This window comes from Salvelinus fontinalis, chromosome 32, assembly GCF_029448725.1.
Source record: "Salvelinus fontinalis isolate EN_2023a chromosome 32, ASM2944872v1, whole genome shotgun sequence".
NCBI lineage: Eukaryota > Metazoa > Chordata > Actinopteri > Salmoniformes > Salmonidae > Salvelinus > Salvelinus fontinalis.
The window spans coordinates 29,535,559-29,562,336 of NC_074696.1; the positions used below are offsets into that span (position 1 = coordinate 29,535,559).

The 26,778-nt window shown below is 44.3% G+C and overlaps 1 protein-coding gene across 6 annotated transcripts in view; it reads left to right on the forward strand.

Annotated features, from left to right (window-relative positions):
• The window catches only part of LOC129831048 (receptor-type tyrosine-protein phosphatase U-like), a 295,005-nt gene extending 272,318 nt beyond the window's left edge, over positions 1–22,687 (forward strand). For 3 of the 6 annotated variants that reach the window (XM_055894045.1, XM_055894047.1, XM_055894048.1), the window contains 6 exons: positions 9,654–9,803; positions 10,952–11,287; positions 13,761–13,886; positions 16,201–16,358; positions 19,488–19,623; positions 19,848–22,687. In XM_055894045.1, coding sequence (XP_055750020.1) covers positions 9,654–9,803; positions 10,952–11,287; positions 13,761–13,886; positions 16,201–16,358; positions 19,488–19,623; positions 19,848–19,928 — 987 coding nt within the window. In that variant the 3' untranslated portion in view covers positions 19,929–22,687. The remainder of the gene's footprint in view (positions 1–9,653; positions 9,804–10,951; positions 11,288–13,760; positions 13,887–16,200; positions 16,359–19,487; positions 19,624–19,847) is intronic. The other 3 variants (XM_055894046.1, XM_055894049.1, XM_055894050.1) reach the window with 1 other exon arrangement.
• Positions 22,688–26,778: the final 4,091 nt, after the last annotated feature.

Below are 26,778 nucleotides of genomic sequence, written 5' to 3' on the forward strand. Positions count from 1 at the left end.
GCAATTAAGGTCACGGTTATGAAAACTTAGGACACTAAAGAGGCCTTTCTACTGACTCTGGAAAACACCAAAAGAAAGATGCCCACCGTCCCTGCTCATCTGCGTGAATGTGCCTTAGGCATGCTGCAAGGAGGCATGCAGATGTGGCCAGGGCAATTCATTTCAATGTCCGTAATGTGAGACGCCTAAGACAATGCTACAGGGAGACACGATGGACAGCTGATCGTCCTCACAGTAGCAGACCACGTGTAACAAGACCTGCACAGGATCGGTACATCCGAACATCACACCTGCGGGACAGGTACAGGATGGCAACAACAACTGCCCGAGTTACACCAGTAACGCACAATCCCTCCATCAGTGCTCAGACTGTCCGCAATAGGCTGTGAGAGGCTGGACTGAGGGCTTGTAGGCCTGTTGTAAGGCAGGTCCTCACCAGACATCACCGGCAACAACGTTGCCTATGGGCACAAACCCACCGTCACTGGACCAGGCAGGACTAGCAAAAAGGGCTCTTCACTGACAAGTCGCGGTTTTGTCTCACCAGGGGTGATGGTTGGATTTGCGCTTATTGTTGAAGGAATGAGTGTTACACCGAGGCCTGTACTTTGGAGCAGGATCGATTTGGATGTGGAGGGTCCGTCATGGTCTGGGGCGGTGTGTCACATCATCATCTGACTGAGCTTGTTGTCATTGCAGGCAATCTCAACGCTGTGTGTTACAGGGAAGACATCCTCCTCCCTCATGTGGAACCCTTCCTGCAGGCTCATCCTGACATGACCCTCCAGCATGACAATGCCACCAGCCATACTTATCGTTCTGTGCGTGATCTCCTGCAAGACAGGAATGTCAGTGTTCTGCCATGGCCAGCGAAGAGCCCGGATCTCAATCCCATTGAGCACGTCTGGGACCTTTTGGATCGGAGGGTGAGGGCTAGAGCCATTCCCCCCCAGAAATGTCTGGGAACTTGCAGGTGCCTTGGTGGAAGAGTGGAGTAACATCTCACAGCAAAAACTGGCAAATCTGGTGCAGTCCATGAGGAGGAGATGCACTGCAGTACTTAATGCAGCTGGTGGCCACACCAGATACTGACTGTTACTTTTGATTTTGACTCCCCCTTTGTTCAGGGACACATTATTCAATTTCTGAGGAACTTGTTCAGTTTATGTCTCAGTTGTTGAATCTTATGTTCATACAAATATTTACACGTTAAGTTTGCTGAAAATAAACGCAGTTGATAGTGAGAGGACGTTTCTTTAATTGGTTATATAGTTATATCTTTCTTTAATTGGTTATATAGTTATGATTATGGTAGAGAACATTGTGTTTATGCAGACGGCTGTGCATCTACCAGGGCCAAGATATCCTGTGGTGTGTTACAGGGTTTGATAATTGGACCTTTGTTATTCCTAATCTATAACAATGGCCTTGCTGCTGTGTCTTCTACCGTGTCTTCTACCGTACTTCCCCTTCTCTTTGCTGATGATACCAACTTGATTTTATCACACCAGAATTTTGACTCCCTAATTAATGAAGTCATCTCATACCATTTCTGAATGGTACCAGATAAACAAATGATCTAAATCCAACTTAATTGTATTCACTAGTAAGAATAAGAAATATTGTAAAAAAAAAAAAAAAAAAAGACAATCTCAATTGGTGGGAATGAAATGGAACAAGTCACATCCACTAGATTCCTCAGAGTTCTAATTGATGAAAAAGATCATATTCTGGAAAGATGGAAAGATCATATTCAACTTGCCTGTAGCAAAGTGATGAAATCTGTAGATATCATCAGAAAAATGTGTGGTTTGGTTCATCAGGTTTCCTAACTGAAATCAAATCAAATCAAACTTTGTCACACGCACCGAAAACAACAAGTGTAGACTTTACCGTGAAATGCTTACTTACAAGCCCTTCACCAACAATGAAGTTCAAGAAGAAGAAAGTATTTACCAAGTAGGCTAAAATAAAAAGTAACACAATAACAATAACGATGCCATATACAGGGGGCACCGGTACCGAGATAGTGTATGGGGGTACAGGCTAGTTGAGGTAATCTGTACATGGAGGTCGGGGCGAAGTGACTATGCATAGGTAACAAACAAAGAGCGAACAGCAGTTTACAAAAGGGAGGGGGTAGCAATGTAAATTGTCTCGTGGAGATTTGATGAATTGTTCAGCAGTCCTGGCTCGGGGGTAGAAGCTGTTGAGGAGCGTTTTGGTCCGCTCCGGTACCACTTGCCGTGCAGTAGCAGAGAAAACAGTCTATAAATTGGGTGAATGGAGTCTCCGACAATTTTATGGGCTTTCATCTGACACCGCCTATTATGAAGGTTCTGGATGGCAGGAAGCTTGGCCCCAATGATGTACTGGGCTGTTCGCACTACCCTCTGTAGCGCCTTACGGTCAGATGCCGAGCAGTTGCCATACCAGGCGGTGATGCAACCGGTCAAGATGCTCTCGATGGTGCAGCTGTAGAACCTTTTGAGGATCTGGGGACCCATGCCAAATCTTTTCATTCTCCTGAGGGACAAAAGGTGTTGTTGTGCCCTCTGTCGTGCCCTCTTCTGTCTTGGTATGTTTGGACCATGATAGTTCGTTGGTGATGTGGACACCAAGGAACTCGAAACTCTCGACCCACTCCACTACAGCCTTGTCGATGTCAATGGAGGCCTGTTTGGCCCGCCTTTTCCTGTAGTCCACGATCAGCTCCTTTGTCTTGCTCACATTGAGGGAGAGGTTGTTGTCCTGGCACCGCACTGCCAGTTCTCTGACCTCCTCCCTATAGGCCGTCTCATCGTTGTCGGTGATCAGGCCTACCACTGTTGTGGCGTCAGAAAACTTAATGATGGTGTTGGAGTCGTGTTTGACCACGCACTTGTGGGTGAACAGGGAATACAGGAGTCTCTGTTTCCCTTTGTAGTCCGTAATAGTTTTCAAGCCCTGCCACATCTGTCGAGCGTCAGAGCCGGTGTAGTAGGATTCAATCTTAATCCTGTATTGACGCTTTGCTTGTTTGATGGTTCGTCTGAGGGCATAGCGGGATTTCTTAAAAGCGTCCGGGTTAGTCTCCTGCTCCTTGAAAGCGGCTGCTTTAGCTTTAAGCTCGATGAGGATGTTGCCTGTAATCCATGGCTTCTGGTTGGGATATGTACGTACAGTCACTGCGGGGATAATGTCATCGATGCACTTATTGATGAAGCCGATGACTGAGGTGGTGTATTCCTCAATGCCATTGGATGAATCCCTGAAACATATTCCAGTCTGTGCTAGCAAAACAGTCCTGTAGTGTAGCATCCGTGTCATCTGACTACTTCCGTATTGAGTGAGTCACTGGCTCTTCCTGTTTTAGTTTTTGCTTGTATGCAGCAATCAGGAGAATGAAATTATTGTCAGATTTGCCAAATGGAGGGCGTGGGAGAGCTTTGAATCCATCTCTGTGTGTGGAGTAAAGGTGGTCTGGATTTTTTTTCCTCGGGTTGCACATGTGACATGCTGGTTAAAATTTGGTAAAACTGATTTAAGTTTACCTGCATTAAAGTCCCTGGCCACTATGTGCACCTCTTCTGGGTGAGCATCTTCTTCTTTGCTTATGGCCTTATAGAGTTGGTTGAGAGCGGTCTTAGTGCCAGCTTCGCTTTGTGGTGGTAAATAGACGGCTATGAATAATACAGATGAGAACTCTCTTGGTAGATAGTGTGGTCGACAGCTTATCATAAGGTACTCTACCCCAGGTGAGCAATACCTCGAGACTTCTTTAATATTAGACATTGCGCACCAGCTGTTATTGACAAAAAGACACCCCACCCCTCGTCTTACCAGAGGTAGCATCTCTGTTCTGCCGGTGCATGGAAAATCCCGCTAGCTCTATATCGCCCGTATCTTCATTCAGCCACATCTCGGTGAAAGATAAGATTTTACAGTTTTTAATGTCCCGTTGGTAGGATAATCTTAATAGTAGGTCATCAATTTTATTTTCTAATGATTGCACGTTAGCAAGATGAATGGAAGGCAATGGGAGTTTACTCGCTCGGCTCTGGATTCTCAGAAGGGTGCCCGATCTGAGGCCTCTTTTCCGGCGTCTCTTCTTCACGCAAAAGGCGTGGATCTGGGCCTGTTGTAGTGAAAGCAGGATATCCTTCTCTTCGGACTCTTTAAACTTCTTGTCAATAGGGGGGCGCTGTTTTCACTTTGGAAAAAATCGTGCCCAAATTAACCTGCCTCGTACTCTATTCTAGATCGTACAATATACATATTATTATTACTATTGGATAGAAAACACTCTCAAGTTTCTAAAACTGTTTGAATTATATCTGTGAGTAAAACAGAACTCATTTTGCAGCAAACTTCCAGACAGGAAGTGAAAAATCTGAAAACGAGGCTCTGTTTCAGGGCTTGCCTATTCAATTGCTTAATATTTATCGATATGCATGCACTTCATACGCCTTCCACTAGATGTCAACAGGCAGTGGAAGCTGGAATGGGGTGTCTAGCTTGATCTGAGGTCGAACAAGAGCTCTTGGAATGATGTGTCCAGAATTTCCTTTGTCTACCAAGGCGCGGGAAGTACCTCCATATTGTCTTATGATAAGCGTTCGGTATACACGGCTAATATCTCCGGCTGTTTTTATTTGATACATATTAGAAAAACATCATAAAGTAGGTTTTTTCAGCCGAGTTTCATCAGTTTATTCAACGTTTATTGGGACTTTTGGAGTTTTCCGTTCTTTGCATCGAGAGAAACTGGGAACGTCATCAACATTGGCTAGCATTGTGGCACGAATTCGACAGGAGAAAAGGACATTCTAAAACCAAACAACGATTTATCCTCGACCTAGGACTCCTTGTACAAGATTCTGATGGAAGCTCAACAAAAGTAAGAACAATTTATGATGTTATTTCGTATTTCTGTGGAAAATGTTATTCCTATTCTCTGCCGTTTTAGCGGGCGCTGTCTCGCAATAACGCAAGCTGTTTGTTATGGTAAAGTTATTTAAAAAAAACTAAAACGGCGGTTGTATTAAGAACCAGTGTATCTTTCATTTGCCATACAACAAGTATTTGTATGTAAAGTTTATGATGAGTTCTTTGGTCAGATTAGGTGAGTGTCCAAAATAGCTCCGGACATTCTGGTGAATCGATGCTACATATTCACAATGTATAACCACGGTTTTCAGCTCTAAATATGCACATTTTCGAACAAAACATAAGTGTATTGTATAACCTGATGTTATAAGACTGTCATCTGATGAAGTTGGTCAAGGTCAGTGATTCATTTTATATCTTTTGCTGGTTTTTGCGAATGCTATCTATGCGGTGAATAAATGTGGTTGTGTGTTTGGCTATTGTGGTAAGCTAATATAATGCTATATTGTGTTTTCGCTGTAAAACACTTAAAAAATTGGAAATATTGGCTGGATTCACAAGATATTTATCTTTCATTTGCTGTACACCATGTATTTTTCATAAATGTTTTATGATGAGTATTTAGGTATTTCACGTTGCTCTCTGTAATTATTCTGGCTGCTTTGGTGATATTTTTGATGGTAACTGCAATGTAAAACTATGATTTATACCTCAAATATGCACATTTTCGAACAAAACATAAATGTATTGTATAACATGTTATAAGACTGTCATCTGATGAAGTTGTTTCTTGGTTAGTGACTAATTATATCTATATTTGGTCGGTTTTGTGATAGCTACCTATGCGGTAGAAACATGGTGAAAATATGCGGTTGAGTCTTTGGCTATTGTGGTTAGCTAATAGAAATACATATTGTGTTTTCGCTGTAAAACATTTTAAAAATCGGAAATGATGGCTGGATTCACAAGATGTTTATCTTTCATTTGCTGTATTGGACTTGTGATTTCATGATATTTATATGCTATTATTTACTTGTGGCGCTATGCTAGGCTATGCTAGTCAGCTTTTACTGATGAGGATGCTCCCGGATCCTGGATGGGTGTTAAGTAAAGGTTAAAGGAAAAGGGTTCTTCCAGTCCGCGGTAAGTAATCACTTTTCTGATGTCCAGAAGTTATTTTTTGTCATAAGAGACGGTTGCAGCAACATTATGTACACAATAAGTTAAAAAATAAGTTGCAAAAAAAATAACAAAAAAGCACAATTGGTTGGGAGAATGTAAAACGCCAGCCATGTTCTTCGGCGCCATCTTTGCAATATACTATAGTTCTATACTATAGTATATAGTATATGGTATAATATACCAAACTCTATACCATTGTTTAATTTACCCATATATAATTTACTCTAATATTGTCTGGACCAGTACATTTGTCTCCTACCTACAGAAATGACTCATCGTACAAAATAAATTTGCAAGACTAGCCACCTCTTCTATTTACCTGGCTCCATCCAGGCTGTATCACATCCAACTGTGATTGGGAGTCCCATAGGGAGGTGCACAATTGGCCCAGTGTCGGCCCAGTGTCGTCCGGGTTTGGCCTGGGTAGGCCTTCGTAAATAAGAATTTGTTCTTAACTGACTTGCCTAGTTAAATACATGTAAAATTAAAATAAATACAAATTTACGACATTAATGTACGCCAATGATGCCCTTGTATCTACAAATGCTCATACCTTCCAGAAAGTTTACCTAAACCCTTCAATGGATTCGTCCAGGTTAATTCTGAAATCCACCTATATAACACAAGACACTGCGTTAACCTTCACCCCCCCCCCCCCCCCCCCCCCCCCCCAACTGCTGCACCTCACATAGTCAATTCTCTATCAGATATAGAGGTACCATACTCTGGAGTTCTTGTCTTCACATTGCCAAAACATCATCATCCCTCAATAACTTCAAGCGAAAACTGGGGGTCAGTCTGATGAACCAAACTACTCAATAATCTCCTCCATAGCCAAACTGTCACACACTCACATGTACACCTGCACACATGCACACACACATTTAAACACATTTATTTTTTGTGATTACTGATCAATTTATTTTTGTTCAAACAAACTTTTTATTTTATTTTTTATTTTACTTATGTATTGCATTGTATGTCGTTTTTTTGTGGTGTGGTTTCCATATAAGCACTTGGGTGTAACGATTGTCGTCGGGAGAAGGAGAGGAGGACCAAAGTGCAGCGTGGGACGTATCCATAATACTTTTAATGAAGATGAACACGCAAACAAAAACAACAAAACGACCAGTTCTGAAAGGTGCAACAAACACTAAACAGAAAATAACCACCCACAAACACAGGTGGGAACAGGCTACCTAAGTATGGTTCTCAATCAAAGACAACGATAGACAGCTGAACCTATAGGTGAGGGTCTGGGTGGGCATTTCACCGCGGTGGCGGCTCTGGTGCGGGACGTGGACCCCGCTCCACCTTAGTCTTTGCCCTGGTGAGGGGACCCTTACCGCCGACCCCGGACCGGGGACCCTCGCAGCGGGCCCCAGACAGGAGGGAGACTCTGGCTGCTCCGGACAGGAGGGAGACTCTGGCTGCTCCGGACAGGAGGGAGACTCTGGCTGCTCCGGACAGGAGGGATACGCTGGCTGCTCCGGAAGGAGGGAGACTCTGTCTGCTCCGGACAGGAGGGAGACTCTGTCTGCTCCGGACAGGAGGGATACTCTGTCTGCTCCGGACAGGAGGGAGACTCTGGCTGCTCCGGACAGGAGGGAGACTCTGGCTGCTCCGGACAGGAAGGAGACTCTTGCTGCTCCGGACAGGAGGGAGACTCTGGCTGCTCCGGACAGGAGGGAGCCTCTTGCTGCTCCGGACAGGAGGGAGCCTCTGGCTGCTCCGGACAGGAGGGAGACTCTGGCTGCTCCGGACAGGAGGGAGACTCTGGCTGCTCCTGACTGAAGCCCGTCGCTGGAGGCTCCGGACTAGTGGGCGTCGCTGGAGGCTCCGGACTAGAGGGCGTCGCTGGAGGCTCCGGACTAGAGGGCATCGCTGGAGCCTCCGGACTAGAGGGCATCGCTGGAGCCTCCGGACTGACGTCCTTCGTTGGGGGCCTTGTGCCATATCTCCTCACTGGAGGTTTCGTGCCATGGATCCTCACTGGAGGCTTCGTGCCATGGATCCTCACTGGAGGCTTCGTGCCATGGATCATCACTGGAGGCTTCGTGCCATGGATAATCACAGGAGGCTTCGTGCCATGGGCTATGCGTGCGCACTGGGGACACCTTGCGCTTCACCGCATAACACGGTGCCTGCCCAGTCACTCTCTTGCCACGGTAAGCACGGGGAGTTGGCTAAGGTCTCCTACCTGAGTCTGCCAATTTCCCCGTGTGCCCCCCCCCCCCCCCAAAAAAAAATAAATAATCTGGGGCTGCCTCTGGTGCCTGTTACCTCGAGCCAATTCCTCGTAGTGTCGCCGCTCCGCTCTAGCTGCCTCCAGCTCCTCTTTCGGACGGCGATACTCCCCCGGCTGTGCCCAGGGTCCCTTGCCGTCCAATATTTCCTCCCATGTCCAGGAGTCCATCCTTCCACGCTGCTTGGTCCTTTGGTGGTGGGTGGTTCTGTAACGATTGTTGTCAGGAGAAGGAGAGGAGGACCAAAGTGCAGCGTGGGACGTATACATAATACTTTTAATAGATATGAACACGCGAACAAAAACAACAAAACGACCAACGAACAGTTCTGAAAGGTGCATCAAACACTAAACAGAAAATAACCACCCACAAACACAGGTGGGAACAGGCTACCTAAGTATGGTTCTCAATCAGAGACAACGATAGACAGCTGCCTCTGATTGGGAACCATACCAGGCCAAACACATAGAAATACAAAACAAGGACAACATAGAACACCAGACATAGAATGCCCATAAAAAACTCACGCCCTGACCAACCAAAATAGAGACATAAAATTGATCTCTAAGGTCAGGGCGTGACATTGGGCTTCCAACCATACCTGCACACTATGTTCTTTTTATTTTTATTTGTTTTTATCTGTATTGTCTTTCAGGTGTTTTCTTTGTTGCAAATAAATTATAAAATAAAAACAGAATGTTGTTATATCAACTAGGAATTCATCAACCGAGGTAGATTATGATGTAGACTCCCTTTCCATGCCTGCTGATGTGTCTATACTGTTGTTTTGTCTTCAAATCTTCCTGATGTTGCCGTTTTCAAACCTCACTTTGAAACCTGTTTACCAGTCTAATACGGCTATAATTAGATTCAATCAAGAAAAACTATTTTTGATGTGATGATCAAATAAAATATGCATCCTCATTAATGCTTTTTTAATTCAGGTCACTGATATTCTTTGTACTCCAAGATGTCAAAACAAATGTACAAACTAATGGCATTGAACAGACTAATATTTAGGCTATATATATCTGGGCTGGGCGTTTGGGATTCTGGCTCTTTTGATGTATGTTCTAACACTCTCTCCTTTCCCATTTTTTAGATTGTTAACGGTTAGCAAAACAACGTTCGTGTGTGGGCATAGCGATGTGATGAATGTTGACATTTCTAACAATTAGTCGACATTAACAACAGTAATCAAAGCCCAATGTTACACCCCCCCCCCCTCCCTAATCGCTAGCAATTATGGTTATATTATCAAAACAAGATAATAGGCGTTTCTTGTTAGTTTCTCAATCTCACTGTCTTGTCTCTACCCCCCCCTCCCCCCCCCCCTTACCTTCCTCCCTCTCTCAGGAGCAGTATGTGTTCATCCACGATGCCATTCTGGAGGCCTGTCTGTGTGGAGAGACAGCTATACCAGTTATTGAGTTTGCTCTGACTTATAAGGAGATGCTGAGGGTTGACTCACAGAGCAACACCTCCCAGCTACGAGAGGAGTTCCAGGTAAGACTAGTAGGACGTTTTGTTTTAGCATCCAGAAAATATCTGACTAGATAACACCTAGATTTTGACTTCATTCCCATTACGTCTTGATGTCCTCGATATGTTTTGTAAAGAAAATGGTTGGAGTTGATGTTTATTCTAACAGTGGAACACATTTCACATAATAATAATGTTATTCTCTTACTAGTACTAGTATTAATGGTGCAAACTTAGATCCACTAACTCTCACCAAAACACTAGTCATGGCACAGTATAGTACCATGGCCTTAGCTGTATTCATGGTCTATTGCAGCAGTCTGAGATTGCAAATTGCATATTTCTGTATATTACTGTAATTCCTATTTCTGTATGAGATGACTTTAGTTCATCTGACTAGATGGATTGTCCTCCTTTTCCATTTTATTGACACAAATCATTAGTGACCTTTACCATGCATAATTACAGCTACTTATCTCTTTCAGACCAGGCTATTGAATACATTCATGATGGTTATTATAGTCCAATGAAATATCCACACTGAAATCAGACATTTACTATGCATCCCAAATGGCACACTATTCCCTGTACAATGCACTAGTTTTGACCAGAGTCCTATTGCCCCTGGTCAAAAGTAGTACACTAAATAGGGAATAGGGTGACATTTAATTTCAGATTATAATTTAACACATACTGTATCTGCAAGATGTAATCCTGATGCAATGAAAGTTAGTAATAATTATAATGCGCCATTCATACAGTCAAATTTAATAGGGCGTTATTATTCAACACAATGCACAGCAAGTTAAAAAAAAACTGTTTCATTTCCCCTCCAATTTCAATTCCCAAAGCCTCATAATGTGCTTATTTATAATGGATGTGGTTTGCAATTAAATGTGTTTTTATCTTTTAAGCCCCTTCATAGTTTTTGACTGATGCTAAATGTGTATGAAAGTTTTAGCCAGATGATGATTAGACAGTTTTCTGTCTCTCTCTCGCTCTCTCTCGCTCTCTCTCTTTCTCTCTCTCACTCTCTCTCCGTTTGTTACTGTCTCTCTCTGTCTCTCTCTATCACTGTCGCCCTGTCTCTGTCTGTCTCCATCATCCTCTTCTACCTTGTCTGTGCTCCTTCATCTCACCCTCTCTCTCCATCCCTTCCTCCCTCTCTCCAGACGTTGAACTCTGTGACCCCTCACCTGGACGTGGAGGAGTGCAGCGTGTCCCTGTTGCCTAGGAACCGTGAGAAGAACCGTAGCATGGATGTCCTGCCTCCCGACCGCGCCCTGGCCTTCCTGGTTACCACCGAGGGCGTTGCCGAAGGGAACAGCTACATCAACGCTGCTCTCACCGACAGCTTTCACCGGCCCGCCGCCTTCGTGGTAACGCCACACCCGTTACCGGGAACCACGGCAGACTTCTGGAGGCTGGTCTATGACTATGGATGTACCTCAGTGGTGATGCTCAACCAGATCAACCAGTCCAACTCTGCCTGGGTGAGAAGAGGGGAGGTGAGGGGCTGAGGAAGGAGGAAGGAAGGGGGGAGGGAATTGGTGAAACTGACTGACTGACTGACTGACTGACTGACTGACTGAGCCCTGTGGCTATCAGGTACCGGTCAAATCGCTCATCCTCATACTCAATTGGTCAAAGCTGTACTCTGACCAATCCCATGTCATAGCTATCTAAAGCTGATTGCACTAACTGTAAGTCGCTCTGGATAAGAATGTCCTCTAAATGACTAAAATGTAAAAGTAATAGCAACCTGATTTATAGCCTTTGTGTAGATTAATTTATAGGATGATACATTTTTAGCCTGCTTGTCAGGGCATTAGCACATCGATATCATTCTGTTCTCACCCCATCTCTCCCTCATCTAGCATGTCACCTGTGTGTTTACTCATGTGTGGGTTTGTCTGTGGCCTTCTTATCTTTCACTTGTCATGGTGCTGGGTTGGCTAATGTTTACACCATTGCTCTCATTTATAACTAGCTGTCTCTCTCTTGTCTACTCTCACTCCTTCTGTCATTCCCTCTCGCTCTTTCTCCTCAACTCTCTCCTTTTTTGACCCTTTCTCTCCTCTCTTTCTTTCTCCTTACTCTTCTCTTCTCTTGTTCTCCATCCCTGTATCGTCTCTGTCCTGCTATCCTTCTCTGCCATGTCTTAATTGCTCTCTTTTCCCCCACTCTCTCTCTCTCTCTCCCTCTCTCTCTCTCTCTCCATCTCCTCTGTCTTCTTTCTTTCTCATCCACCGCTCCCTCCTTCCCTTTCTCTCTCTACCAGTGGATTAACAGTGTACCCCAGTCATTTGTGCTACCTGTCTCTGTGTATAAATATGTATCTCTCCCTTTGCCCCCGTCACCTCGTTAATACCTCCGTGTCAACGTGACAGGACATTATCGCTACCTTGTTCCTCCCCTGGGCCTTCTGCCGCCCCCCTACCTTCCCCTTCCCTCCCCCTTCCTGTCACATCTAACACTGTTAGCAATTTAACACTACACTCCTCCGTGTCTCCATCCCTCCCTCCCTTTATCCCTCCCCTCTCTGTCCCCCTCGCTGTCACAGCTAACACTGTTAGCATGTTAACACTACACTCCTCCGTGTTTCCATCCCTCCCTCCCTTTATCCCTCCCCTCTCTGTCCCCCTCGCTGTCACAGCTAACACTGTTAGTATGTTAACACTACACTCCTCCGTGTCTCCATCCCTCCCTCCCTTTATCCCTCCCCTCTCTGTCCCCCTCGCTGTCACAGCTAACACTGTTAGTATGTTAACACTACACTCCTCCGTGTCTCCATCCCTCCCTCCCTTTATCCCTCCCCTCTCTGTCCCCCTCGCTGTCACAGCTAACACTGTTAGCATGTTAACACTACACTCCTCCGTGTCTCCATCCCTCCCTCCCTTTATCCCTCCCCTCTCTGTCCCCCTCGCTGTCACATCTAACACTGTTAGCATGTTAACACTACACTCCTCCGTGTCTCCATCCCTCCCTCCCTTTATCCCTCCCCTCTCTGTCCCCCTCGCTGTCACAGCTAACACTGTTAGCATGTTAACACTACACTCCTCCGTGTTTCCATCCCTCCCTCCCTCCCTCCCTCTATTCCTCCTTCCCTTCCTGCTCCCTTCTCTGTCCCCCTCGCTGCCACAGCTATCACTGTTAGCAATTTAACACTACACTCCCCAGTGTCTCCATCCCTCCATTCCTCCCTTCGGCTGATGAGTCTTTGAAGCAGCTGTGACCTGTATTGACTAAAGACCTTGGCCCAGTCTGTGTGCTCTGTGCACCAATCCCTGATTGACTCCATGTGTATCTCTACCAGGCACCGCCGAGTTTCCCCCCCCTGACCACACTGCATTCATTTATAATGGGCTAATGTTAATGATTTAGAGTGATGAATTATTCAAAAGATGTGAAACACTGTTAAACTGTGTGTGTGTGTGTGTGTGTGTGTGTGTGTGTGTGTGTGTGTGTGTGTGTGTGTGTGTGTGTGTGTGTGTGTGTGTGTGTGTGTGTGTGTGTGTGTGTGTGTGTGTGTGTGTGTGTGTGTGTGTGTGTGTGTGTGTGTGTGGGCGCGTGCGTTTACGTGCGTGCAGTGTTATGGGATTGATTGTACTCAGTGATGGTGTTTGCTGCTCATGCAATTAACAGTGTTGCTATGGGTTGGATAATTGTGGATCTGGCTAAATGTCTGTCTTGTCGATCCTCAGGTGTCTTGTTATTGACTTCAGCCGTCCTGCTCTGTGACACAATGATTTGATTTCACTCCTCCACCTCCATAGTCCACTAATCACCTGTTATCTTCCTTCTTTCTCTTCCTATTTTTTTTTCTCTCTCTCTCTCTCTCTCTCTCTCTCTCTCTCTCTCGCACTCTCTCTCGCTCTCTCTCGCTCTCTCTCGCTCTCTCTCGCTCTCTCGCTCTCTCTCGCTCTCTCTCGCTCTCTCTCGCTCTCTCTCGCTCTCTCTCTCTCTCTCTCTCTCTCTTAGCCGTGTCTACAGTACTGGCCAGAGCCTGGGCTGCAGCAGTTTGGACCAATGACAGTGGAGCTTCTGTCCATGATGGCTGATGATGACGTCATAATTCGTCTGTTCCGGGTTCAGAACATCATGCGGGTAGGTCGTGATCAATGATAGCCTGGCTGTCAAAGTCCCTTTTTGCGCTCTGATAAGTTAAGAGACTACAGTTCTTGAAAACATATTTTTCCATAGTCTCTTCATGCGTATTTAGTAGAGAGCCTAATGGCCCCTTTTATCCTTTCATAGTCTCTCTACTGAACATGGGAGATGAGGCATGCATTAGTCACTGTACACTTTACAATTACTGTCAATGACCTAAAATGTATTTTTTGACAGTGTAATGATGAAATTATCAAATTATCAGCCTTTTCAATGCCTGTAAAATCATTGTAGACGTGGCGTTGTGGTCTTTTCTTTTGGAATGTGTGTGCGTGTGTATGCGTGTGTGTGTGTGTGTCTATGTCTGTGTGTGCTGTATTACTGTAGCTGTGTGCCTCTCTCCTAGCTGTTGACGACGTGTTGTCGTTGTGATTGTGACTAGCTTAGTCCCCCAGCGTTGATCAGACAGGCACTTCCCAACACCTCCCTATGACCTACAGTAACATCCATCTTTCAACACCAGGTGCTCATCTAGCAGCCTCTAGAAAAACAACCCCTCTTGTCAGCTAGCCTCCCTGCCTCTGTCTCCCTACCTCCCCCTTCTCACCCCCTGTCAGCTAGCCTCCCTGCCTCTGTCTCCCTACCTCCCCCTTCTCACCCCCTGTCAGCTAGCCTCCCTGCCTCTGTCTCCCTACCTCCCCTACTCACCCTGTCAGCTAGCCTCCCTGCCTCTGTCTTCCTACCTCCCCCTTCTCACCCCCTGTCAGCTAGCCTCCCTGCCTCTATCTCCCTACCTCCCCCTACTCACCCTGTCAGCTAGCCTCCCTGCATCTGTCTTCCTACCTCCCCCTTCTCACCCCCTGTCAGCTAGCCTCCCTGCCTCTGTCTTCCTACCTCCCCCTTCTCACCCCCTGTCAGCTAGCCTCCCTGCCTCTATCTCCCTACCTCCCCCTCTCACCCCCTTTCAGGTATTAGCGTCCCTAGTCCCTCTCCTTGCCTCTCCTTAGAGCCTCCCCCTGCCTCACCCTCATGTCATTCCGCTGTCACCTCTGTCAGAGCCCTGTCCCCCTCAGTGTCATCCCCAGTCTCCCCCATGGATGGGGGAGGAGGGGGAGGCAGCTGTCAAACGAACCCCACTGCCTTTTCACAGGATCCCACTGATCTTACCAATCAGAACTGTCCAACAACAGGAACAGGGAGGGAGGATGATGCACAATTTCCCAGCAAGGTATTCTATATCACAGTAGAAAAACACATTGAAGGGTGGCAGGGAGCCTAGCGGTTAGAGCGTTGGACCAGTAACAGACCGGGTGAATAATCTGTTGATGTGCACTTAACACAAATTGCTCCAGGGTTGCTGTTGATAATGGCTGACCCTGACCGTTATCCCACTCTAAGAAATTCTGAGGGAGTTGGAATATGCAAAAAATACATGAAGAATTCACAAATGCGTGTTAACGTAGGACAAGTCAATGACTTTATATAAGTATGGAGAAAGACATTGATCACGTGACCCCATGTATTCCTATGTGAAGACTCGATAGTGCATTGAAGCCAAATGAAGTCAGTTAAGATGTGCCCCATGGAGACATAACATGAGCAGTTTGAGCTACTGCATGAAGGGACGTTGCAGGCTAGCTCAGTGCTACCCCCTGTCATTGAGTATCTCAAGTTGAAAGCCAACCGGGGTATTGCAGGCTGCCATTAGCAACTAAATTATCCTTGTACCTTCTTCTGTGTGCGATTTTAACATAATTGGTTCAAGGAAATACATCAGGTGTATTCGAAGCAATGATTGGTACCATGATTGTATTCAAAACATGTTTTTATTTACACAAAGCTTAATCACAAAGATTGCCATTTTTCCATTCACTATAATGGGGGATCCTGTTTTCTGCAAACAATGCCTGCAGTACCATGGTCTGAAATTCTGGTTTGAAATGTGAAATTCTGTGGCTTCATTGAGAGGGGGCAGTCGTTCTTCCCTGGGACAAATATAAGCACCCACCAAATTATGATTATTATTATTATAATAAACACTAGACCACTACACTACTATACCAGAGACTGGAGTGATATGAGCCTTGACCCCAAGGGAGATGATGGCAGGTCTTTGCCATTTCTACCAGTGTCCGTCTGGGTTAGAGGTGTCCAGTCTAGGATGCTATACATGTCTGAAAGGTGTGGATAGTGTGCTGTGATGTGTTGTGTTGTGCGTGTTCCTATCAAGGGCTTGACAAGTCTGTTATTTGGGATCTAACACAACCTTATCGTTGTCCTCCCTTTCTCTCTTTGCCCCCCCCTCATCCAGCTCCAGGAAGGTCAGCTGGTGGTTCGTCATTTCCAGTTCCTGCGCTGGTCTCCATACCGTGACGTCCCAGACTCTAAGAAGGCTTTCCTCAGCCTCCTGGCCCAGGTCCACAACTGGCAGAGGGAGTGTGGAGAGGGACGTACCATCGTCCACTGTCTGTGAGTTCACCACTGTCCACCATTTTACTCATAACATCTATAGCATTCCGTAGGGAGGTTTTGTTTGCAGATAGGATACACAGAAACGATTCAAATGACCTGTGCACTGCGATTGATTTCAGCGAGCGTGATCTACGCAAACGTTGAGGATTTTCGTTTAAGAAGTTTACTGCTGTGCGTTAGTTGGATTAATTCTGGGGCCATACTGACACTATACAAACCATTTTTTATAGCACATTAAAGGTGTCGTTGGCTCTTGTTGACTCCTGTTTTGAGCATACTGTTCAGAAAGCACGTAGCAGTCATCTCTTGGGACATGTTACAGTTTTTCTCAATCGCGTACAAGCGACAAAGTTGTCGATTTTCAAAACAGAGTTCACAAGACACAGAACTCAGTGGCCTTTTGCAAAATAGTAAATGCTTTTTCAAAATGTAGTTGCCTTCTCAAAACATAAATACATAAAAACGAAATTATACTGTCAAAATAGATTCGTCAAAAGAACATGGCTGGCTGCAAAAAGATGAATGCAATCATACTAAAAGAGTCCAAGCAGACAAAACAGAAAAGTTCCAGTATATCAATACATTTCTTTGCAGTCACTAGATCATGATGATCAAAAATGGAAGTACAACTATCCAAAGGTGCAGAATTATGGGCAATGGCTATCTTTTTATGCATATTTCACCAAACAATTTCAGACACATCAAATCCAAAATTACTCCTGATATATGTTTTAAATTAAAATAAGCACATTGTATGCAGGATCCATTTATCAGTATCATCACAATCCAATTCCATGTATTCAATACAAAGGCTGGTTTGAACATGTACACTTTCCATTGGTCACAGAAACACTGTCCACAATAGAAATAAAGAAGGGGAATACAATGGAGGAACACAACTGATATTAATGTATAGGCCTCAATCCACACCAGACCAAAGCTTTGTTATGGAAGGTCACAATGTCGAAGATGATGACTTAGTAGTGAGGCGTTACAAAGTAACGTGTTACAGTAATAACCTTTTGCTGTAACGAGTAATATAACAGAGTTACTGTTCTAATTTGCAGAATAATAGTACAGTTACTGATCAAAGAAATAGATTGTTACTTTTATTTGTGATCATTATTCCCTCTCTGTTGGCGGAATATAAATAAATCTACCTGCCCCAGATTCTAATGTGTCCTCACTAAATTCCTGTTTACGCACGCAGGCACACCTACTAACTGCTTTAGTGAGGGAGATGAAAAAAATGGCATAAGCTTCGAAAGCATTGACTTTCTCAGTGTGGAAGTACTCCCATTACTTTGATTTGGTAGGACAAAATGGTAAGAATTGAATTGTAAAACGTAAACTATGCCCTTGCGAAAAACACCTTTCCACTGCTAGAAACATAACTTCTGATCTCTTGAAGCACCTGCAAAGGCAACACGACAACACAAAACGTTTAGCGAAAGACCCGCAGGACCTGACCATGGCTGCTGAAGGTGACTGTAGGCCTACCTCATTCAAACAACCAAGGCTTGATTTGAATCATTCAGGAGGACCAGGGAGAGATGAACAAGCTTGTAGCTGGGTATGTATTAGAGGAAAGGCTGCCCTTATCCACGGTACAATCCCCCTATTTCAGACGGATACTTAGGAAAATACCGATGACAGTTTACATTGTGTGAGGACGCACAGCGTTTTGCGGTGTAACACAAAAGTAATATAACGAATAGTGTAACTAATTACTTTCCTCAGGGAGTAACAAGTAAAGTAATTTGTTATTTTTGAAAGAAGTAAAAGGTAATATATAACTTTTTTTGAGTAACCACCCCAACACTGCTAATTACTTAGAAGTAAACCAACTTCATTCTCTGTATCTCTGCATGTCCTCAATAATGTAAATAATTATAGCACTTAGACAGTCCCCATTGTGGTTTAGAATTTTGATCAGTAGTATTTACTGATTTCCGGATGCACACACACATAACAATGTTATTTTCTATGAACAGAACACTTAACAGTGAATTCTGTATTCCCTGATGACATTTATATTTAAAGTTTTGTATTCCCTAAGGACATTTGTATTTAAAGTTTTGTATTCCCTAATGACATTTGTATTTAAAGTTTTGCTAAAGGTGGTCTAAGATATGCAAGTCATGTACAAAGGCAAGTAAATGATCAGAAGTCCTGTAAATATATTTTATCATTGCTGTTCTCCTAGATACGATTCCACACAGGTCCAAAAATTGCTTGTATGCGATTGAGCTGTAATCTGAGGTCACACCTTGCTTCAGTAGATTGTGTTATCGTGTTGGTTCCGATCCCACTTGGTAGTTTAACAACTATCAAAATCACATGTTTTTGAACGATTACTTTCTACTCTTCAACACACTGAGCCTGCCTGTGTGTAGTGTTAAATGTGGCAGGATAAAACGTCAACCCCCAAGTGTTCACTACTACGCTCCTCCTATTTACCAGAACACTTTTCATAATTACTATAAAAGGGATCCGCTCTAGGCTCTAGTTCCCCAGCCTCTTCTACACTTCACCAACACTACATATCTCTATCCAGCCTGGATTGGTCTCTGGGGTTGACATGCTAACTTTGCGTCCCAAATGGCACCCTACGCCCTATATAGTTCACTATTTTTGGCCAGCCGTATGGGTCCTGGTCAAAAGTAGTGGACTACCATAGGGAATAGGGTGCAATTTGAGACTCACTCCTGTATTAGATTTACTTCCTTGTTTCTGGATTTAATGAGAAACATTCCTCAGATGCTAGTCTTCAAAGTTCTCCGCGTTGCTGTTTTTCTGATAGCCTCCTTGATCCGAGTCTCAGACTGAGCTGTGACATTTCACTTTACGGCTTCAGCCTCCGTATCTTCCCTGCGTACTACAGACGTGACTCATATTGATGTCTGTGTCTGACTGTCTCTCTGTTTGTGACAATGTCTGTGTTTGGGGCATGTGTCTGTGTGTCTGTCTGTACAGCTTTCTGCACCATATACCCTGGTTTCGCAACCTGACTTATTCTGACACATTTCGCAACACAGGCTACTCTCTCAGTGGTCACAAAGTGTATGCATAATGATTCATAAGCACTGACCCACGTGTCTGTGTTTCTCCCTGTGTGTGTAACAGAAACGGTGGCGGTAGGAGCGGTACGTTCTGCGCTTGTACCATGCTGCTAGAGATGATCCGTCATCACAGCGTGGTGGATGTCTTCTACGCTGCCAAGACGCTACGCAACTCCAAACCCAACATGGTGGAGACCATGGTAAGTAATAGCCTTGATTTAACCAGGAAAGACCTTTTTTAGAAACTCTTTTGGTAGGGGGACCTAATATGGTGGACAGGAGCATGCATGTCTTAAGGCTCAATTCAGTCAAACTTGCAGTGGTTTACAGGATTTACACACTCAAATAGAGATCGCTGATTGATTGAATTCAAGCTTGAATCTATTGCAAAGTAGAGAAATGTTGACACCTGTGTTGTTTTCAGGAGCAGTACCGGTTCTGCTATGACCTGGCCTTGGAGTACCTGGACGCCTTGGACTGCCTGAGTGAGATAGAAGTGAGATAACACTGATCCCAGATCAGCTCAGGCTCAGGGGAGATGGAGTGGAGTCCTGGGCCTAGCCTGGATCTCAGCCTGGGTCCCCATCACCTGGGCCTCCCAGCCTGGTCCTAGCCTGAGTTGACAGCCTGGGCCTGAGTCTGGGTCCACACTGCTCTGCTTCTCTCTCTACACTTCTACATCTTGCACTGTATTTTCAGACCTGCTCAACCCCAGAAGGAGTGTAGGGATAGAGGCCTGGGCCTCAGTCTGATGTCTTGGCCCGGTTCCGGCCTGGTCCACACCACTCCGTCTTGGGTCTCCCCTTGGGTCTACAGCCTTGGTCTAGCCTGGTTTCTGCTCTGCTCCGCTTCCTTCTCTTCTCCTCTCCCAGGTCTGGGTGATTCAATGTATCTGCTGCCATAACTGACCTGGGCAAAAGAAAACAATGAGAGTGAAAGAGAGGGAGACAGAGAGAGATGATGGGACATGCTCCTCCCTTCTACCTGTTATATACTGTACTATTGTCCTTTCCCTTGCATTTGTATCCCTCTGTAAGTTACTATTTGTTCTGTGCCACATACTATCTGCCAAACCCAAGGAAGAGGACAAGGAAATGGGCAGGATCATTCTCTTCTCATTGGACGTTTTTCTGGTCACATGACCACTGGTGGTATACTCAAAAGGTCTCGGCAACTTCCTGCCTTATTTTACTATGTCAATGACAACAACAATTACAACAACAAAAAATACAAAGTAGAAGCTGAAGTTTAACAACAAGACAATGACATCACATACAACTGCAGCAAATAAAATATGTCAACTATTGGCTGATCTTGTGTGTTTGTTTTGTAATACGTGCAATGATCTTGTAAATTATGCAATGATCTACTGTTGGTGAACATCCGATGTTGTTACTGTACACTGGTGTTTTCTCTGGTGAGGCTGGAATGGCAGAGAATACGTTTACAAAGAGAATGGCACTGAATTTATGTTGGGTGCGTCTATCCTATGGTCATATTGTACAGAAAGGACCTATCTTGTTTATTATTTATTGTTTGTGTAAATAGATTGTTTTCCAGATGTTTATCGATGTTTGTCGTATTAACTCTGTGCCAATCCATTATCTTTGTGTTTATGAACAACATGGTCTCATTAGAATATGTCAAAATAGTGAAGTTTAACCATTGTAGTTATATGCCACCCAGTTTGACATATTACTTTTATGTCACGTCTGGTGACATATTACTTTTATGTTACTTTTGGTGGCATATTACTCCATAATGAGATATGTCTATAAATGACATTGGAGTTATACAGTACTGTATGTCACCCAATTTGACATATTACTTATATGTAATTTCTGGTGACATATAGCTTTATATTTGTAATGAGTTATGTCTGCTATAAATGAGGACCACTTGAGCACCTGCATGCCAGTCAGTCGTTAGTGTTTCCATTGCAGTTTGTGACCCAGTCTGCTTCAGGGGACCGTCCCCACTGCTACCAGAGACTGGAGTTACAAAATTCCCATAGCTTTACCAAAATTCCCAGGTTTTCCTGAAATTCACAATTGGTGCATTGCCTGAATAACGAACCGAAGAGCACAGAGGGATTCCTCTAACTAGGAAACCTCTAACTAGGACACCTCTAACTAGGAATCCTCTAACTAGGAATCCTCTAACTAGGAATCCTCTAACTAGGAATCCTCTAACTAGGAATCCTCTAACTAGGAAACCTCTAACTAGGAATCCTCTAACTAGGACACCTCTAACTAGGACACCTCTAACTAGGAAACCTCTAACTAGGAAACCTCTAACTAGGAAACCTCTAACTAGGACACCTCTAACTAGGAAACCTCTAACTAGGAAACCTCTAACTAGGAAACCTCTAACTAGGACACCTCTTAACTAGGACACCTCTAACTAGGAAACCTCTAACTAGGAAACCTCTAACTAGGACACCTCTAACTAGGAAACCTCTAACTAGGAAACCTCTAACTAGGAAACCTCTAACTAGGACACCTCTAACTAGGAAACCTCTAACTAGGAAACCTCTAACTAGGACACCTCTAACTAGGAAACCTCTAACTAGGAAACCTCTAACTAGGAATCCTCTAACTAGGAAACCTCTAACTAGGAAACCTCTAACTAGGAAACCTCTAACTAGGAATCCTCTAACTAGGACACCTCTAACTAGGACACCTCTAACTAGGAATCCTCTAACTAGGAAACCTCTAACTAGGACACCTCTAACTAGGACACCTCTAACTAGGACACCTCTAACTAGGATACCTCTAACTAGGAATCCTCTAACTAGGACACCTCTAACTAGGACACCTCTAACTAGGACACCTCTAACTAGGAAACCTCTAACTAGGAATCCTCTAACTAGGACACCTCTAACTAGGAATCCTCTAACTAGGAATCCTCTAACTAGGAAACCTCTAACTAGGACACCTCTAACTAGGAATCCTCTAACTAGGAATCCTCTAACTAGGAAACCTCTAACTAGGACACCTCTAACTGGGAATCATACAACTGGGATTTTAGGAAAGCCTGGAACGTTTGGGGAAGTTACCCAATTTTGCAACCCTACACGAGAACCCCTATATTCAGAGAGATCAATGTAAAAATAGAACATGATGTGTCTCTAGTTGTGGGAACAAAGGTGATCAGTTTGTTGAAACTAGTTGCTTTTTAAATTTGTATTTATTCATTCAATGTGTTTTATTTTCTAAAGAGTGTATAAATGAAAATAAATAAACTATTACGATGTTGCTAATATCATATGATTCATGCATTTTCTAGGTAATGTCTTTATTTTGTGCCACTTTTTGCGACGCGTGATTTTAGTCAGACCCTTTCATGCACTTCAATTAGCTTTGGCTATCACTTTCTTGCAGGAAGCATCTTACAAGTATTTATGAGAGTGAATGTGATGACATTTGACACACACACACACACACACACACACACACACACACACACACACACACACACACACACACACACACACACACACACACACACACACACACACACACACACACACACTTATACAATGTTAAACAAGAACCCCAGTATTTTCTGTTGACCTGTAGTTACATTTTTCCTTATCATTTAATGAAGTGCAGCGTTAATGGTCTGCTGTTATCATTTGACCAGACTGACTGGCTGGTTCTGCTACAGAGCCCTAATTGAAGAAGCCTGATGAATCTATTGATCCAGTCTACACACCATCCCACCCTAGAGAGACAGATAGCCCACCTTACCAACTCATTCATCATAGAGATGTCCAACAAGAACATTGGCTGCATTCTTTAGATTTATTTTCATAACGTTCATAAGCCTTGACCTTTTGACCTTTCACCCCTCTATCTTCAGTCTGTTCATTGATCTCTGCCTTTCTCTCTCTCTCTTTATCTCCTCCCTCCCCTCTCTATAACTGAGTGGAAATGCATAAACAGCAGAACAATTTGTAGCACAGAAACAATCAACAAAGGATTATGCCTCGGTCAAAGGTAAAACAGTTCCGCTTTTCTTCTGAGTCTACTTACTGCTAACAGAGAAGTCCTTCTGAGTCTACCTAGTGCTAACAGAGAAGTCCTTCTGAGTCTACCTAGTGCTAACAGAGAAGTCCTTCTGAGTCTACCTAGTGCTAACAGAGAAGTCCTTCTGAGTCTACCTAGTGCTAACAGAGAAGTCCTTCTGAGTCTACCTAGTGCTAACAGAGAAGTCCTTCTGAGCCTACCTAGTGCTAACAGAGAAGTCCTTCTGAGTCTACCTAGTGCTAACAGAGAAGTCCTTCTGAGTCTACCTAGTGCTAACAGAGAAGTCCTTCTGAGTCTACCTAGTGCTAACAGAGAAGTCCTTCTGAGCCTACCTAGTGCTAACAGAGAAGTCCTTCTGAGCCTACCTAGTGCTAACAGAGAAGTCCTTCTGAGCCTACATAGTGCTAACAGAGAAGTCCTTCTGAGCCTACCTAGTGCTAACAGAGAAGTCCTTCTGAGCCTACCTAGTGCTAACAGAGAAGTCCTTCTGAGTCTACCTAGTGCTAACAGAGAAGTCCTTCTGAGCCTACCTAGTGCTAACAGAGAAGTCCTTCTGAGTCTACCTAGTGCTAACAGAGAAGTCCTTCTGAGTCTACCTAGTGCTAACAGAGAGGTCCTTCTGAGTCTACCTAGTGCTAACAGAGAAGTCCTTCTGAGTCTACCTAGTGCTAACAGAGAAGTCATTTTGAGTCTACCTAGTGCTAACAGAGAAGTCATTTTGAGTCTATCTACTGCTAACAGAGAAGTCATTTTGAGTCTACCTACTGCTAACAGAGAAGTCCTTCTGAGTCTACCTAGTGCTAACAGAGAAGTCCTTCTGAGCCTACCTAGTGCTAACAGAGAAGTCCTTCTGAGCCTACCTAGTGCTAACAGAGAAGTCCTTCTGAGCCTACCTAGTGCTAACAGAGAAGTCCTTCTGAGTCTACCTAGTGCTAACAGAGAAGTCCTTCTGAGCCTACCTAGTGCTAACAGAGAAGTCCTTCTGAGTCTACCTAGTGCTAACAGAGAAGTCCTTCTGAGTCTACCTAGTGCTAACAGAGAAGTCCTTCTGAGTCTACCTAGTGCTAACAGAGAAGTCCTTCTGAGCCTACCTAGTGCTAACAGAGAAGTCCTTCCGGACCACCAGGGTTGCTAATGTTGGACTAGATGAAATCACAGAAACTATGTCAAACGGCTGTTAGGTCCCAGAGGACTGGATTGAGAAACACTGGGTTATCGTGTGTGAGTGTGTGTGGTTGTGTGTGTAGGCTACTGTCACTCCACAAGGGAGTCTTACAGTGGAGGTGAATGTTGTTACTGTTGGATGCTTACAGTATGAATGAGCATATAGAAATGTAATGATGGGTGTATAACAAAATCCCCATTGTGTTGAGAGAAACAGGTTCCATGCAGATGAAACCTAAACCTTCGCTCTGCATCTGTTTGTGTCTGATAACTCCTGGAGATGGCTCAGCCATTGTGGGGTTTTTTGGACAGAAAAACACATCTCCTGGGATCTCCATCACCCTCTCCATTTTCTCCTCCTTTCTCTCTTTCTCTTTCTGAAGCCTACCTGAATGCTCAGGCAGTGTCCATCATTGTGGCTATTCCCAAGCTCCTTTTTTTGCAGATTCAATAATTTGCTGTGTAGTGCTGGGTGAATGAGAGGAGGAAGAGACGGGCTCCCCAGAGAGTCACAGGAAGCAGGTAAGACACTCACCTGGATGTCTTGTTTTTGATACTATTTATGTTGTCTTTTAACTGTCACATCTGATGGATCCTGTTAGGTCAAACCACTTAGCAGACATGTGTCTATGCCTCTTCAAACGTTTGCTCGCTAGCTTTTAGGAGCTGGACTGGTAGTCGGTGCCAGACTGAGAGCCTATGCTAAACAATACCTGAAATAATCTATTTGACGCGTCCAACCTGTTGGTTTGTAGGAGACAGATGGTCTTAGGACAAGGAGGATGCCTGCCACACTGCAGCTCTCTCTCTCTCACACACAGACACACACCACCCCAAGGGGCCCCAGAGCCAGAGTGGCCCCTTATCGCTCCTACACAGATCCCTGTCATAGTCAGACTTCTCAAATGTCACGGAATGGTTTGGGGCTTCAAGAGATTTTCAGCCGGCCAGGGTTATAGTGAAGACCGCTTGGCGTGTGTGTGTCTGGCCAGGATTTTACTGAGTGTGTATGCAGCTGGTCTTGGCCTGGTGCCCTGGCAGAGTAGCAGCAGTTTCGTGTGTGTTTCTCTGCATGTGTGGTGGCATCTTGGAAAAGCCTCAAGACTGTGACGGCAATGGCACGCAGTACTACGGCTGCTGCTGCAACTGCAAATAGAGCTCTTATCCTCTCCCCCACTGTCCCTGTCTAAAGGCCTGTCGTTTTAAATGGATCCCGTCATGCAGAGGAGCAGATAGACACAAGAATCAATTAATACTCTCCTCGCTCTGACACTGAAACACCACGGAGTTTAAAACACCACGGAGTTTAAAACACCACGGAGGCGTGTGGAGACCTGTGTGTGTCTGTGTCGCAGTGTGTCTCAGTGTGTGTGTGTTCCCTGTCTGATGAAAGATTCAATTTGAGCCCACTTTATCTCTGTGTGAAGTCATCTTTTTATCTTTAGCATGACTTCACATGCACATTAAATCAAATTGCTCCTCACATGACAAACCCTCACGTTCATTGAGATTATACACCATGTCTTTACTCTCTGATCATACAATATCTGTCTAGCTCTGCGGAGGACGGCTTATAAATGGTATTCTAGAAACAATAAAAAAGCTACGTTTAGGAAAACTTCTAATCCAATATAGCAAGGATCATTGATTACGTCAAGAGCAGGTGATTGAACTGCCATGAAGGTACCACTTCCTAATGACAAATCTGTCATGTGGTAAATGTATCTCTCCACCAGTGATGATAGCCCAGGGCAGTGAGGACATCTAAAGGGACAGGGACAGAAAATATGACAGTTAATGGTATTCTGTCCCATGGTATAATCTATGATGACAGGAAAGAGGAAGAAGGAAGAAAAAAAACGGAAGATGGGAGGAGATGATGACTGAGGGCCAGTCAATAATAGACCTGCGTTATTACAGAGCTTACAAGGCTCTGCATCCCCATCCATCTATCTCTCTCTTCTTCTCTCTTTCTCTCACTCAAGCTTCTTCTCTTGCTTCTTCTCTCTCTCGCTCTCTCAATTCAATTTGCTTTATTGGCATGACGTAACAATGAACATATTGCCGAAGCTTACTTTGGATATTTACAATATTAAAATAATAATGATCAAAATTGTCAACAGGACAACAGTAATAACAATAACCAAGGGTCAAAATAAC